This window comes from Tenrec ecaudatus, chromosome 8, assembly GCF_050624435.1.
Source record: "Tenrec ecaudatus isolate mTenEca1 chromosome 8, mTenEca1.hap1, whole genome shotgun sequence".
NCBI lineage: Eukaryota > Metazoa > Chordata > Mammalia > Afrosoricida > Tenrecidae > Tenrec > Tenrec ecaudatus.
The window spans coordinates 66639480-66654281 of NC_134537.1; the positions used below are offsets into that span (position 1 = coordinate 66639480).

The window sequence follows — 14802 nt, forward strand, 5'->3', positions numbered from 1 at the left end:
AACACTATGTATGGGTCAGTTCTAGTGTTACATTGGGCCCTTACAAGTCAGGATCAACGTGATGGCACCCAACAACATATATACCCTACCCTCTAAACCCAATTTAATGCAAATGGGCCCACGTGGCCAACCTTCCCAATAGATAATATAAAAAGTTTAAGTGAGGAGGGGCTATAACCTTAAAAGAGAAGTAAGATAGACTTAATAATTTTATTCAGAGTCTAACTCAAATACATACTACTTAGATCTTGTTAATAAAAAAGGTATTTTATGCATTATTTAAACTTTTAAAAATAAAAAATTTACTAAAATTTACAGGTACGTGTAGTGGAGTTTCTTAATATGGCTTTTCTACCCAAGTCCCTGTAAACTACCACCATATGATTCGGTGACTTGCAAATAGGGTATGTCTAACACTAATAAAGGGGACTGGTCAGTTTTCGTTACCATGCCCCTGGCTATCTGAGGATGAGTCATCCTTGATACAGACACAGAGAAAGAAGCCAGTAGGGCTTTCAAGATCTCTTTCTGAAGTGACAGAGGCCACCGAAAACAGATGCATCAGCGACAGGGGGACGGAGACTCGGAGGAGCAGCTCTGGGACAATGGGGTACCTTCTCCTGATCTGGCCTGAGTACGGAACTGTGGGACAGAGCACAAAGGTCAGGGAGCAAGTGGCCATGAGACTGAAGACTGGTGAAAGATACTTGGCTCCTGGCTAAGGAGCTCACTGTATCCTAACTGCTGATCCAGACTTGTGATGACCTACAGATTCCCATACTAAAGCAGAAACTCACTGCTACCAAGTTGGTTCCGACTCACAGTGACCCTAATAGACAGGGTAGTACTCCCCCCATGGGTTTCCTAGACTGTAACTCTCGAAGGGAGTAGAAAGTCTCATCTTCCACAATACAGCTGGTGGTTTTGAACTTCTGACCTTGTGGTTAGCGGCTTCTTCCTGACTTTCCTAATAAATCACCTTAACTGTGAGTATTGACTCTGAGTTCTCTGCGGCTATTACATCGAATTCTCAAACCCAGCAGAGATGCAGAGTGGTATGGGAGGAATGTTGGTGTCACGATGGAGTGTAGAGCCATTTCTGACCCCTACATCATGGCAATAGGGACATCAATGGAAGTCATATATGTCCATATCCAAGTTGATTACAAAATGTGAATGTAATATGTTAGGGCCTCAGAGATAAATAGTTAGGCTTTAATTTGTTCTATCCTCAAGTAATATACTGTACTATAGATATAGTAGAGTCTCAGAATACCTACCTAACTTCTAAAGTTCTACAGACCCAGGCAAGTAGGAGAATGCACAAACCCTCTTTGATGAGGATTGACTTGAATCTGGGGGAAGATTCTAGTCTGTGTTGTCTAATATCTGAGGGGGTACAAAAAAGAAAACAAAGTTGCCCTGGGCAGAGCAGAGCTTTCACAGTATGCATTTTTTTTCCTGCTAGGTGAGCATCGAGCAACTCGCTGTTTAGTGCACCCAGTGGCGTCACCTAGGAAGGTTTTCGCTGGTCACAGTGAATTTTTTTGTAAAAGCAGTTTGCCTCGAACCTTGCTTTTTGTGATGGCAAATTTAAGAGAACAGCATGCAGCTGAGAAATGTTTCCTGCTCAGGAAAAATGGCTCAGAAACTGTTGTGATGTTTAACACAGCTGACAAGGCAGGAGCATGGGAAAAATTCAAGGGTACAGGTGGTTTCCTCATTTCAAATAAGGTAAAATGTCGACTGATGACAAGCCTCGTCCGGATGCCCGTCAACTTCCCGAAAGAAGGAAAATGTTAACGAAATTCGTGCACTTGTGATCGAAAACCCTGACGGACTAATGAAGAGATGGGGAAGTTATTTGGACTATCTCGGAGCTCGGTTTAGAGAATTTTAACTGAAGATTTGGGAATAAGAAGGGTGGCTGCGAAATTTGTGTGTAGGACTTTGAATGACAAGCATAAGGAGCATCGACTGGAAACATGCTGCGCTTTGAAAAAAAAGTGACCCCAGACTTTTTTGCAACGTCACAACTGGTGATGAGACATGGCGCTATTCTTTATGACCTCAAAAGCAAACATCAATCAAGCCAGTGGAAGACACCATTGTCACCTCACCCCCCCAAAACTCAAGTGAAATCAAAGATCAAGATGATGCTCATTTATTTTTATGATGTGCAGGGGATAGTGCATACGAAGTTCATTTTACCAGGTCAGCCTGTTAATCCAGCTTTCTATGAAAAGGTTCTGAAAAGATCGAGTAAGAGTGTGCGACAAAACAGGCCTGAATTGTGGAAGGCAGGGGACTGGTTTTGTCACCATGATAATGCACCTGCTCGTGTGTTCCAGCTTTGGGCAAAATCCAGCATGCCTACCTCTCCCCAAGCACCTTACTCACCTGACCTCACTCCCATGCAATTTCTGCAAATGCAGGACGTGAAATGCCAGCAATCTGACAACAAAGAAGTGGTGAAGAGGGAGGTGCTGTCAGCCATCCAAACAGATGAGTTTGAAAAATGTTTCCAAGAATGGAATCACAGATTTGACACACATATTAAATGTGAGAGTATTTCAAGGTGATAAGGTTGCTTGTAAGAAAAATTTTAAATACAAAGCTTTGAGAAAGAAAAATTCTAGGGGTTTTTGGGTAACCCCTAGTGTCATTAGCTTCTCAGGACCTGCAGCTAGTACAGCTGAGTTCAGTTTTTCCTTTTAAGTGGATACATTTCCATTTAAAAACAGTTAATTCACTTGTGGCATTTTCAATTGTACATTTAATCAAACAATCAGGTATTACTGATAAAGGAGTTAAGTGTCTACATTGAAATGTGCTGGTAAATGTAAAATCACACAGATTCTGATGACATAGCATGGAAAACAGAATGCAAGGCTCATTAACAAGCTTTTATATTGGCTCCATGTTGTTATATTTTAGATATACTGAATCAAACAAAAATAAATTTCACTTTTTAAAAATACCCTTAATATGGCTAATGGGAATTTTGAGCTACATATGCAAAACTACTCAGCAAGTAAGAGAGTCTTTGCACTTTCTTATTAGTTAAACTGCATCTAGAGGAAAATATTAGAATGTTTTAACCTCTCCTTTTTTCTCTACCTTGTGGTTTAACTCTGATTCTCTTTCATCCCTCTCAAGGGACTCTCATTTACTTAGAGTTGAATAAAATTATTTTTGTGACTAAATATATGGCTCAACTAATCTGAGTGCCCAAAGGTCTAATACTATGAAACATTCACTGATCCAAAAATGAATGTGTATCTAAAAATTAGCAAGTTCTTCTACAGCTGGCAAACCCTTATTCATCCTTCAAGACCTAGTGGAAATGAAGCTCACCCAACTCTTCTGTGACCCGCTGCATTCCACTCCCTCAGCACTAGGAGCGCCATTCCATGAAGAGCACACACCACAAAGTGGCCGTGCTGTCCGAAAAGCCTGAACCTGCTCCATTTGCTTCTCTCGTATTTACAGGGCCTCAGCTACATGCCTGGCATCAAGGACATTAGAGTGAACATAAATCCTTAAGCCTGTGGAGTTTGCAGTCTAGATAGGTCAGCGTAATCTCTGATTACCTACCAAATGACTCAAATATAAGGAACCTCATTAGTTGGAATGCAGTTGTCCTAATATTTAGAATCACCATTATAACCTCTTCTCCTTACATCTTGTCTGCTTTGTAGCTCAATAGCTGAGTCAACTTGAGCAGCAGGTACAGTCTAGACTGCTAACAATGAGTCTGTGGGAGGGAGAAGAGATGCCTGACAATTAGTAAAGGATTATTAATTTCTTACCATAATTTAATAACAAGAGCTACTCGTCATAGCTCCTGTTTGCTAGATGAGTAAGATTTCACTCATTGGGGTAAAGGCTATAGTTAAGCCAGAGAGGCACGAAGGCTTGGTTTACATGTTGGCGATGGAAACAGACCACTGGAGCTTGAATTACAGTTTCCCAGCCACAAATTGTGTGGCCCCTGACATGTTACCCTCCTTCCTATGACTAGTTTCCTCTCTGTCAAATGATGGCACTTGAGAAGTGCTCACAGCAATGCCCGTCAAAGCACCTGATACATGTTAGCATTAGCTCGCCTTAATCCAGTTTACCATTTGAAAAGCCAAGACAAGACAAAAGTAGTGCTTGAGGAGCCCCGCCCAGGTGTAATGAATTACATGATGGGCTACTGTAAACGACAGGTGGTCTGTAGTGGGAAATCACCAGCCACTTATGCGATGAGGCTTTCTACTGCCCTCAAGAGGTACAGCCTCAGAAACCCATGGGGCAAGTCTACTCTGCCCTACGTCACTAAGAATCAGAATTGACTCAGTGCGAGGTTAAATGGCTTGTGTCCTGTGTCATGGCTAAGAGAAGGGCTCAGTGGAGTACTCAATAAACTACCTCGGGGTATTTTCAAGAAGAGGGAGCTACTTTGGGCACAGTTCAATATTCTTAGTGGCACAGGGGGAAGGCAGGACAGGATTGGAGTTTTCTGAAGTCTTCAATTAGACTCTCACTCATAGTGACTCAGTGACTCCCTGTGGGTTTCCGAAACTGTAACTGCTTACTGGGGTAGAAAGACTAGTCTTTCTCCCGCGAACTGCTGGTGGTTTTGAACTGCTCACTGGATAACCACCACACCCCCAACATTCTTTTCATGTAGACTAGATTTGTGAAACTATGAAAATCTATTCCATATCCTCCACAGGAGAAATACAAACGAAAACCTATGAGGTAAGGCTTTCTGCTCCACAGAGCGAGCATTCCGCACCACAGTGTATAACACTGTCCTGGCTAGCATGGAGTTTAGGCAACTGAGTGAAATGAAAAATTAGTACATTCTCTTTGGAATGACAACTTAGGGATATCTAGTAAAAGTAGACATACATTGGGGTGAGTCATCAAGTACTGAGATTGGTACTACAGTTTCAGCTCATACAGGTTTATGCCAAATAAAATGGGTTTAAACATGTCTCTGAGAGCAGCGGATGGTTTTAGAGAAATTCCTTCAGTGAGACACACTTGTCTTAGCAATCTTACGGTGCCTTAAAAAGAGAGAGATGCTCTTGCACCAAGAAAAATACTATTTGAAATTGGGGATTAAAAAGGAGCACTCTCAAAGGACACAAGACAAACACAGGAGCTAATCAGGAAGAAGTTTTAAAAACATTGAAAACTATGTTGGTGAGAAAAAAGCCCAAAAGTTATACCTAATAATTTTTTCCCATCAGGACAAACTACCTACTCATTCTTCACAGACAGCAAGGACTGTCCTCCAAGGCTTGTGTGGAAAACCTCAACTCGTCCACCATACTGCTCTGATCCGTCCTTCAGAGGTTTTGATCCCCAAGCGCAAACAGTGAAAAGGAGCACACTTTGAGTCCCTGGTGCATTCCATTCTGCCATGGTGTAAATGGAGGAGCCAAGGATTCTCAGGGAGGGGTAGGCAGAGGCGATCATGGCTCTCTAGCGCATACAGGCCTAGATGGAAAATATGCCAAGAAACGTAGCTTCACATTTTTAGAAACTTGTTTAAAGGCAAGTTTCAATGATTGTGTACGTATTTTTTAATTTCCCTCTTTCATTCCCTTTGCCTCAGCAGTTCTCATTCTAGAAATGTATCAATGTGAAAAATTACACAAGGCAGGTTTGTTAAAAAGAGACTGTAAATAATCCCCTAAATGTCCATCAATAAAGGGCAACTTTTGTTGTTTTGGGAACAATTGATTAAGCACGAGGCTGTTAACTGTAAGTTCATTGGTTCAAACTCACTAGCCACCTTGTTTGGAGACAGAGAAAGCTATCTGCCCTGGGAAGCAGGTCCACTGTGTCCTATAGAATCACTAAGTGTTGGAAGCCGCGAGAGCAGTGGGTTTGGTTTGGGATTTTTATCCATGTACAACATTTAAACACACAAGGAGAGAAACACAAGAATGAGGAAGCTCTTGATGTACTGATAAAAAAACTTACTATTAAATGGAAAAGGCAAGCTGTAAAACAATGTTTATAATATGTTAATTTCACGCTTACTTTGGCAGCACATATACTAATATGTTAATTTCTATCAAATGAGAGAGAGTTGCTCATACTTTGTACAATAATCAAGTATTTAGCTGGGCAAGGAAAGAAGGAGCAAAATGAAGAGGCAGAACACACCTTCTAGACTGAAGCTGGCTCACTTTCCAATTTTCCATCCTCCAAGAATGTTACGACTTAGAACATCTATATTCTCAATTGAAGCAGTTTAAATATACCCGCCACAATCCAGTTTACTCTTACTTCTTTCTTCCAAAATACCAAGCAAATTTCTTTTTTTATCCCTTTTTTTAAGCAAGCAAATGTCAATGAAGTCTTTTATTCACTCACTCACTCACTCACTCACTCACTCACTCACACACACACACACACACACACACACACACACACACTACCATCAAGTTGCTTCCAATTCATAGCAACTTTATAGGACAGCTGAGAACTGCCCCCCCCCCCCCATGCTTCCCAAAGCTGTCAATCTTTACAGGAGCAGAAAGTAGCATCTTTCTCCCATGAAAGGGATTGTGGATTTGAATGCAGGCCTTGTTACTGGTGGGCTACCACCCCTCCCGAGCTCCTTATGGCACCATGAAAGAGTGGTTTGCCAAGTAGAATCTTAGTTTAGATTATACAAAATCACTCCTCTAGAGGACCTTTAGAACACCATGTTGGTCACGTAAAGGGCCGACAAATCAGGGGAAACCATCAAGGAGCAGCGCAATCGTCAGTGGGTTCACACATACTATAGTGACGGCAGCAGAGATCAGGTAAGGTCTCATTCTGCTAGACAGAGGGGGTTTTTAAGTATAATGACATCTAAAACAGCAAGTATGAACAAAAAAACTAAGATTTCACCATCCTCTGGTTTCTTCCATCTGTAGAGCTTGACCAATAAACGTCTCAAACATTCCTAGGTTGTTTTTGTTTTGTTTTTTAATATTGCTATGCCTACACACTTGGTATAAATTTTTCAGTGAAATCTGAAACATAAAAAATGTCAAATATATATTTTAAGGGTATTATTTTAAAGTTAGCTAAATCTCAATCCATTCCAGTCCTGAAGCAATTATAGAATGAGCTTAAGCTGCTCAAGTTGAATACGTCACTGCATTTCACTCTCTGAGATTGGCACAAACTTAGGGGATGGATGTTAAGAGAAAGCAGCCTCAGTAACCATCGGAAGAGACCTGATCAGATGAATTCTGGTACAAAACCTAATATCATCTCATATCATCTAATACCACTGAGTACTACAGTGCCTGAAAAAGAACGCAGTAGAATGGGCCACGTTGACTTTGAGAGCTACCCATGATGCTTATGTCATTAAAGAACAATTCCAGGTACAGAAAAATGCTTATAGTGGAAAAACAAAGGTAGTTTTAAAAGACATTATTTATGTATAGACAAATGTTTAGTGAATGGACATGCAAAATATTAAGAAAATCTAACAATTAATTCTCTTCTTTAAATATTTAACCATATGTGTGGTAGGGCTTTTTATTTTTTATAAACACCAGCTTCATTTGTATCTTAATGTAAAATATGTGTTGCTTAAAGTCAATGGCCCACAGAGAACCAGAGAGAAAGATATTTTCTACAATGTCTTACACAGAACTTAAGATTAACCTTATTTTTTTTTTCATTTTAAAAATAACACATGGTGGTAGAAGCTATAGTTATTTGGTCTGGTTTTTAAGGATGTTAAATATAGTAACTCTGACTACAACTAATCTTTTTAGAATAGGCAAGATGTACTCTCAAGATGCATATTAATATTACATTGGCAGGCTTTTTTGTTGGGGTGGGGAGTAGCAGAAAGGCTAAAAATGAAATAGAACTGAGAACTTTTATTTCTAATATGATAGAGATTTTAACAGATTCATTAAATCCTACTCACATGTACTCATCCCTACTTCACTCAACGTAAAAAATGTTGTAGGCAGAAGTTTCATGGTGGAATTGTCAAGAATTTTATATCTAAAAGGAGTTGGTTCTGGTTGTGATAAAAATCAATCCTCCTGAAGGAATTAACTAAATTTAGATTGTGACTAACATGCCATGTTTAACAAAAATCATCTCCACTTTTTTGTGTAGCCAAGTTTTGCTCCAACAAATTAAAAAATATATACATAAAAAACAAAGTTAGAAATTGGGCACAAAATAGATGACCTGCTGAAAGCCAGGGCATTAGAAAGAGTTTTAACAATAGTTGGACCAAGGGTATGTGGGTGTTCACTCTTCTGGTTTTCCAAGTCTTTGGCAAGTTAGAATTTTTTCAAAAGAAAAACTGGAGGGGCCATTAGCACCTCAGTTATCATTGGAGGAAATGGTAACAGAACATGTAAAGGATCAACTCCATCCAGAACCAACATTACCATCATGTCCAATAAGCATTCTAGCTTCCCAAGTGACTCAGTGGCAACGTTTAAAGTCTCATAACTATGCACAAGAGGAAAGCTGCTGTTAAGAATCATTCACTGGCTCACTGCCACTGAGCGAATGCCAACTCGTGGTGGCCCTACAGGATGGGATAGAATTGCCCCCTCTGAGTTTCCAAGACAGTAACTTTTTACGAGTATAGAAAAACCCATCTTTCTACCTGGGCTGGCTGGCTGGTGGTTTTGAACTGCTAACTTGGAGGATCTCAGCTCAATGTGTAACCATGTAAACGCTATACCACGAAGGCTCCTGTAAATAATAACCCTAAAATTTTGAGATTAAAAAATAAAAACTAGACTAGCGCAAATACTACCAAAAAGTTATTACTCACATACCAATGCTACTTAAATACCTAAGGCAGCCAAGCCCATTTTACATAAGCTAAGAACTTGAATTTAGCATCCAAAAGAATTATCTGTCTTGTAAAACAACGTTTATCTCCAAGAGAAGCTGTTTTGCTCTCAACTGAAGAAGCAGGAATCTCATGAACTCTTTATAGGCCCTCAGAAATACTCAAGAGATTGTTATAAGCATCCATAACACCTTTATCAGTAGAAAGTTTACAAGCCTTAAAAAAATAGTATGATCTTGCATTAAATAAAAACAATAACGCTGACTTTCTGACCTGAATTTCACTGCATAGGAAAACAGTGCAGGAGGGGGGGGTGGAAAGCATATGTAAAACATATATATATATATATATATAATCCACCAGGAATCTTTTTCATTTAAAAATTTATAAACATTCCTAGCATATCTCTAAACTTGTGAGTCAATGCCTTTCAACTTTCTGTAGAACGGACGGCTGCCCTTCTTCTCAAAGAACTCAAAGGTTTGAGAAAAGGAAATAACCTTTAAGCCCAATAAATACTTTCCGCCCTAACAATTTGCTATGATCATCAAAAGCTTTCGGACCTCAATGAACCAGCACTTTAGCGGACAATGATTCAGGGATGAGACACAGCTACCTCGGAGCACTTGGCTGGAACTTTAAAATGTTCCAGTCAGTACCTGGTCTGTAAGAACACCTACCCTGGCAGGAATTTACAGTTCATCACACGGCTCAAGGGAGAAGGGTAAGGAGGGGTAAAATATGCAAAGCCAACGATTTTGAATATTTTTGGAGGTGTGTCCACCGATTGTACTCCGCTGTCATCAAAATCCAGAATTGGCCCGGTCCCTGCATTACATATTAATACATACGCTGCTGTGGGGCAGGCTTACGAGACCGGTGCCCACGTTTGTACACGGCGGGGAGCTAGATGGACGGTAAACCCGAAACGGCGGCGGCAACCGGAGAAGCCCTTGCTCTTTAAAGTTTTCGAACTCTTCCCCCAGTAATTGCAGGCGGCTGCGACCCGCACTCCGCGCCGCCGGCCGGAGGCCACTAGCATCTCTGCGGCCCGCGGCCCCGGCCCCTCCGCCCGACTCCCACCCCCGCCCGGGCCCACCTTCCTCCCCGGCGCAGGGCCCGCGGCGAGCGCCGCCCGACTGCAGAGTCACCGGCCGGAGCGCGGCCCGCGGCTCCGCGCCCCTCCGCCCGCGACGCGGGGAAGGAAATGCTGCTGCTCCGCGAGGCGCGCCCCGAAAGCCGGGCTCTTCCCTGCAGCCTCCCCGGCCCGCCCCCGACTCAACGCCGCACGCAGACCCGCGGGCCCGGGCGGCCCGGCCCTACCTGCGCGGCGGCGGCGGCGGCGGGCGCGGGCGGCGGGCCCTCCCGCAGGCCTTCCTCCTCCTCGGGGGGGTCGCCCAGAAGCACTTTGCTCTTGCTCAGCTTCCACATGCTCCGGGCGGTGGGCCGCGGGGTCCGTGCTCGCCCCGCGCGCGGATGCTCGCGGTCTACCAGTCCTGTCCCAAGACACGGCGAGGAACAAAGTTGAGCGAGGCCGCGGCGGCGTGCGGGGACCCAGCCCAGTGCGGATGCGCGCCCCCCGCGGCCGGGCGCCGCCCCCGCCGCCCCCACGGCCGCCTCCGCCGGGCCCCAGGCCGCGCCGCAGGCCGCCGCCGCCCTCCTCACCTGCTCGCGGCCCCCGCCGCTCGCTGCAGGTCCCCGCGTCCCGCGCGCTCGCTGCCGCCTCTGGCGCCGGCCGGTGGGCTCAGCCATGTTAGCTCCGGGCGAGCGCCCGGCGCGGAGGGCGGGGAGGGGAGGGGGTGCGGAGGGAGGAGCAGCTGCGGGCTGTCCTGTTACCACGGCAACGCGGCCGCCGGGACGCCCAGGTCGGCCGCAGCGCGGCGCGCGCACGCGTGCCCGCGCCGCAGAGGGCTGGGGTGACCCTGGGCCCCTGCAGAGGCAGGCAAAGAGGAGCGCGTTTGAACGGGGCAATTGATATTCAGAAGAGAGGAGGCCTAAGTGCCCGGGAAAACTGGAGAGAGCGTGGGGCGCCGAAGTCTGTGTGCCAGAGACGGGTCCCCTGTCAGCTCAGCTCCGTAAAATCGAGTCGAACCCAAACTCCAAAGGCTTCTTGGCTCGTAGAAATTGATCCCTGAAGACATGCTCACTTGCAAGGAAAACTGGCGTTTAGCACCCACTGCGATTTTTAATGTACTCTCTGTAATCAGTTATTCAACTTTTTCATCAACTGCATGAAAGGACCCACAATGCCCATCACACAGAGATAAGGTTAGATATTAAAGTAAAAGGTTTTGAGATAATTCCTAGGTCTGCTTAGTGTGTGCTTAGGAGAAAATGGAGCAAAACATCAAGATTCCTTTGAGTCTTAGATCACAGATCCGACTGAGGGCAGAGCAGGCTTATAGTTGTTAATAAATTTATAGTTTGCATAGTGTGGGCAATGCAAGATCTTATCCTCAGGGAGTTTATATTTGGGAAGCAGGAGAGTGGAATGGGGGGGGAGGGTGAGGAAGGCAAAGGGCAACACTCAAGAAATAAACAAACTAGCCTGATATTTTATTGACTAGCTTGGTTTATTAACTAGTTTATTGGGACCTAGACTTGGCAAATGGATTGCAATAATATATACAAGAGGAACAGAGAGAATTTGTAAAGTATCTAATTAAGAGTCTGTGGTCCATTGGTAGGCTGGCCTAAACCAAATGTGGAATGGTCAGACATCTTAGAAATAAAACAAGAATTATAGGATCCTTCACCAATATTATAGATTGTATCTCTTATATTCTTTAAATTGGCAATAGATGCCTGAAATAATGACTCAAAGCACGTGGCAAAATCCAAGAACATAATGTGTAACTGATTTTAAATGTTTCTTAACCACTGGTAAATTACATGTAAGCCCTATACCATACCGTGTTTTTAGATGCTGTCTAGTAGGTTCAGTGCAATACTGCCCAGTCCTGCCTGCAACATGTTTGAGACATTGTTGCTGCCACTGTGTCCATCCATCTTGACCAGGGCCTTCCTCTAGAATACACAAGTGTATCCTATAGGTAATTAGTGTCTCTTTGAGGCAATTAGAGTGATGTTATTGGTAATTTTGACCATCTATAATGTTTATTTCTTTCTAGCTAAAATATAATCAGTCATATTTTCCATTGAGGGTGTCAGAATTCTAGACTAAAACCCAAACTGGAGGTGCTGGGGGCAAGAGGGTCCTGATCGACCAGCGTAGTATTTTTCAAAATGGACCCAGTCAGAGGACGCTAGCAGATGGTGAAGTAGCCCAAAAGAACTAGGCACTTGCGATAAAGAGAGGCTTCTGACAAAGATGCCCACCAGACGTTTTCTTTTCCCCTTTCCCTGTTTTTACTCCTGATCCTAGGCATAGCTCAGGAAGTCTACGCCCGCCTTCCTCCTTTCCCATTCTTCTCACAGTTTTCTTCTCCCAGGAAGATCATTCCCTCAGGTTGTTCAGGTTGGTCCTGGAAATATTCATAGAAACAGCTTATAATAACTCAAACTTTATAATCAGGAAAATAATGTTTGAGCAGTCATGCCATTTCTCATGTCTGTTAAAATTTGATTTTATAAATGTCAACCAATTGTAATTTTCTGGTAAATTCCAGAATCCTCTGAATTTAAGCTCTGTGTAAATTTCCCTTAGTTATACTACCATCCTTCCAAGGTACTGCCCAGTCCTGTGTGCTTTCCATCCTTCAATAAACTCTACTGTTTAACAGGAGTTCCAGTTTCCGCTTCAGCCAAGCGTAAATGGTAAGTATTTGGTTTGCGGAGGGCTGTGGCGTGTAGTGGAAGCTCAACTGGGAGGGTGGAGGGAGGGCGGGGTAGAAAGGGGGAGCAATTACAAGGATCGACATGTGACCTCCTCCCTGGGGGACGGACAGCAGAAAAGTGGGTGAAGGGAGACATCGGACAGGGCAAGGTATGACAAAATAATAATTTATAAATTAACAAGAGTTCAGGAAGGAGGGGGGAGTGGAGAGGGATGGGAAAAAATGAGGAGCTGATGCCAGGAGCTTAGGTGGAGAACAAATACTTTGAGAATGATGAGGGCAATGAATGTACAAATGTGCTTTTCACAATGATGTATGTATGGATTGTGATAAGAGTTGTATGAGCCCCAATAAAATGATTAAAACAAGTAGTGGTTAGTAGAGGGTCAGAGAGAAGGGAGAATACGCTGGGGGGATGGGTTGCTGCAGCGGCTATAACAAGGACCTCAAGCAATGCTGTGAAGGTGAGGTAGGACCAAGCTGTGCTTCATTCTGTTGTACATAGGACTGCTTCCAGTCAGAACCTATGCAATCACACAGGGAGGGGCAGTCTTGACCTCAAGGGAATTTGGTGAGTCTGAAGATGGGGTCCCCGGACCACATGATCTTGTGTCATACCATGACCAGTGTCAAGCTCTAAAACAGCAGTTCTCAACTTGTGGGTCACAACCCCTTTGGGGATCCCAATTCACAGGGGTTGCCCAATTCATAACAGTAGCAAAATTATAGTTATGAAGTAGCAATGAAAATAATTTTTTGGTTCGGGGGTCACCACAATATGAGGGACTGTATTAAAGGGTCAAGGCCTTAGGAGATCAAGACCCACTGCTCTAAAATCTTTGAAGTTACAGTGGTGTGTGTGGCCCGACTATGGTCCTGTTCTTGTTTCTGTAGTCATTCTGTGACCCTGATGAATTGGTCTCTTGCCAATCATGAATTTTTGATGAATTTCTTGGGTTTCCATGTTCTATGTATTTAGCCAAAGAAGTTCCAGTGGGACTGTCTGGTAAGCATTGGACTCCTAACCTCAAGGTTAGAAGTTTGAACCCAACAGCCACTCTATGAGAGAAAGATGAGATTGTCTGCTCTCAGAATGACTTACATCCTCAGAAACCCTAGAGGAGGTTGATGCCAGGCAGAATTGACTCCGTGGCAGTGTGTTTAGCTTGGTTTTACACAATTAGCCACGTGGCTAGGAATCCTTGAGACACATTAAGGCCTCATACTGATGGTCTCCCTCATCAGGATGATTGTTTTTGGTCTGATAATTTAAGACTTAAATAAAGGGGCCTCTGTAAACTATATTTGTATTGGGGGTGTCTCTTCCCTTAGAACAAAATATAGTCCTGACCCTCACCAAAAATAAGAAAGAGAGATGCACATTATAAAGTAGAAACAAGCCGTTCTTTCTGGAAAGGAATCAAGCAAAAGTGTGAAAATACATTCAACTCCACTATAACGGAGGGATACAAATGAGCCCAGACCACAGCAAAGCTTTCTACTCAGTGTGCTTCAGTGTGACTTGCATTTATCAGAAGTGATAGATAATCTTGGATTGCATTCATACGTCTAAACATCCAGAACTGTTTGTAGTGGTGGTGGTATATGGTGAGGAGTCAGTTCCTCCTCAGAATGGTGCAATGCAAAAGAGCCCCTCAGGGCTTTTTCAGGGAGCTCTGGGGGCTTCGTGGATTATGCATTGGGCAGGGAAATTACCACCTTATGGGGCAGTTCTACTCTGTCATGTAGGGTGAGGTTGGCCATGAGTCATAATAGAGTTGATGGCAGTGAATTTGGGTTTTTTAGAATCGTCAGTAAAGTGGGTTTTCCAGTCTTTCTACCATTGCACCACTGGATGGATTTGAACCATCAACTTTCGGTTAGCAGTCAAGTGCTTATCAGTTTTTTAATTTAACTAATTTTGAAAATTCAAATGTACCTTTTGAGTTGTGCAGAGTAATTAGTTACACAACATTTAAAATGCAGAAGTAGCTGTGAGGTTAGCCGAGTCAGCTGCCATTCTCCCCAGCCAGCTCTGTAGGCTGAAGCCCCAAGAACAAACTGCATGGTGAATACTCCGAAAGGAGAGAAGCTGCCTCGGAGGCTCAAGTCAGGAACCTAACCTCATCCAGAGAGACACACAGAGAGGGTGCGTGCCGGAGG

At 43.6% G+C, this 14802-nt stretch overlaps 1 protein-coding gene across 1 annotated transcript in view; it reads right to left on the reverse strand.

Annotated features, from left to right (window-relative positions):
• TDRP (testis development related protein) overlaps positions 1–10642 on the reverse strand; it is a 43606-nt gene extending 32964 nt beyond the window's left edge. The window contains exons 1-2 of the mRNA XM_075556409.1: positions 10508–10642; positions 10166–10338 (exon numbers count right to left, since the gene is read on the reverse strand). Coding sequence (XP_075412524.1) covers positions 10166–10273 — 108 coding nt within the window. The 5' untranslated portion in view covers positions 10274–10338; positions 10508–10642. The remainder of the gene's footprint in view (positions 1–10165; positions 10339–10507) is intronic.
• Positions 10643–14802: the final 4160 nt, after the last annotated feature.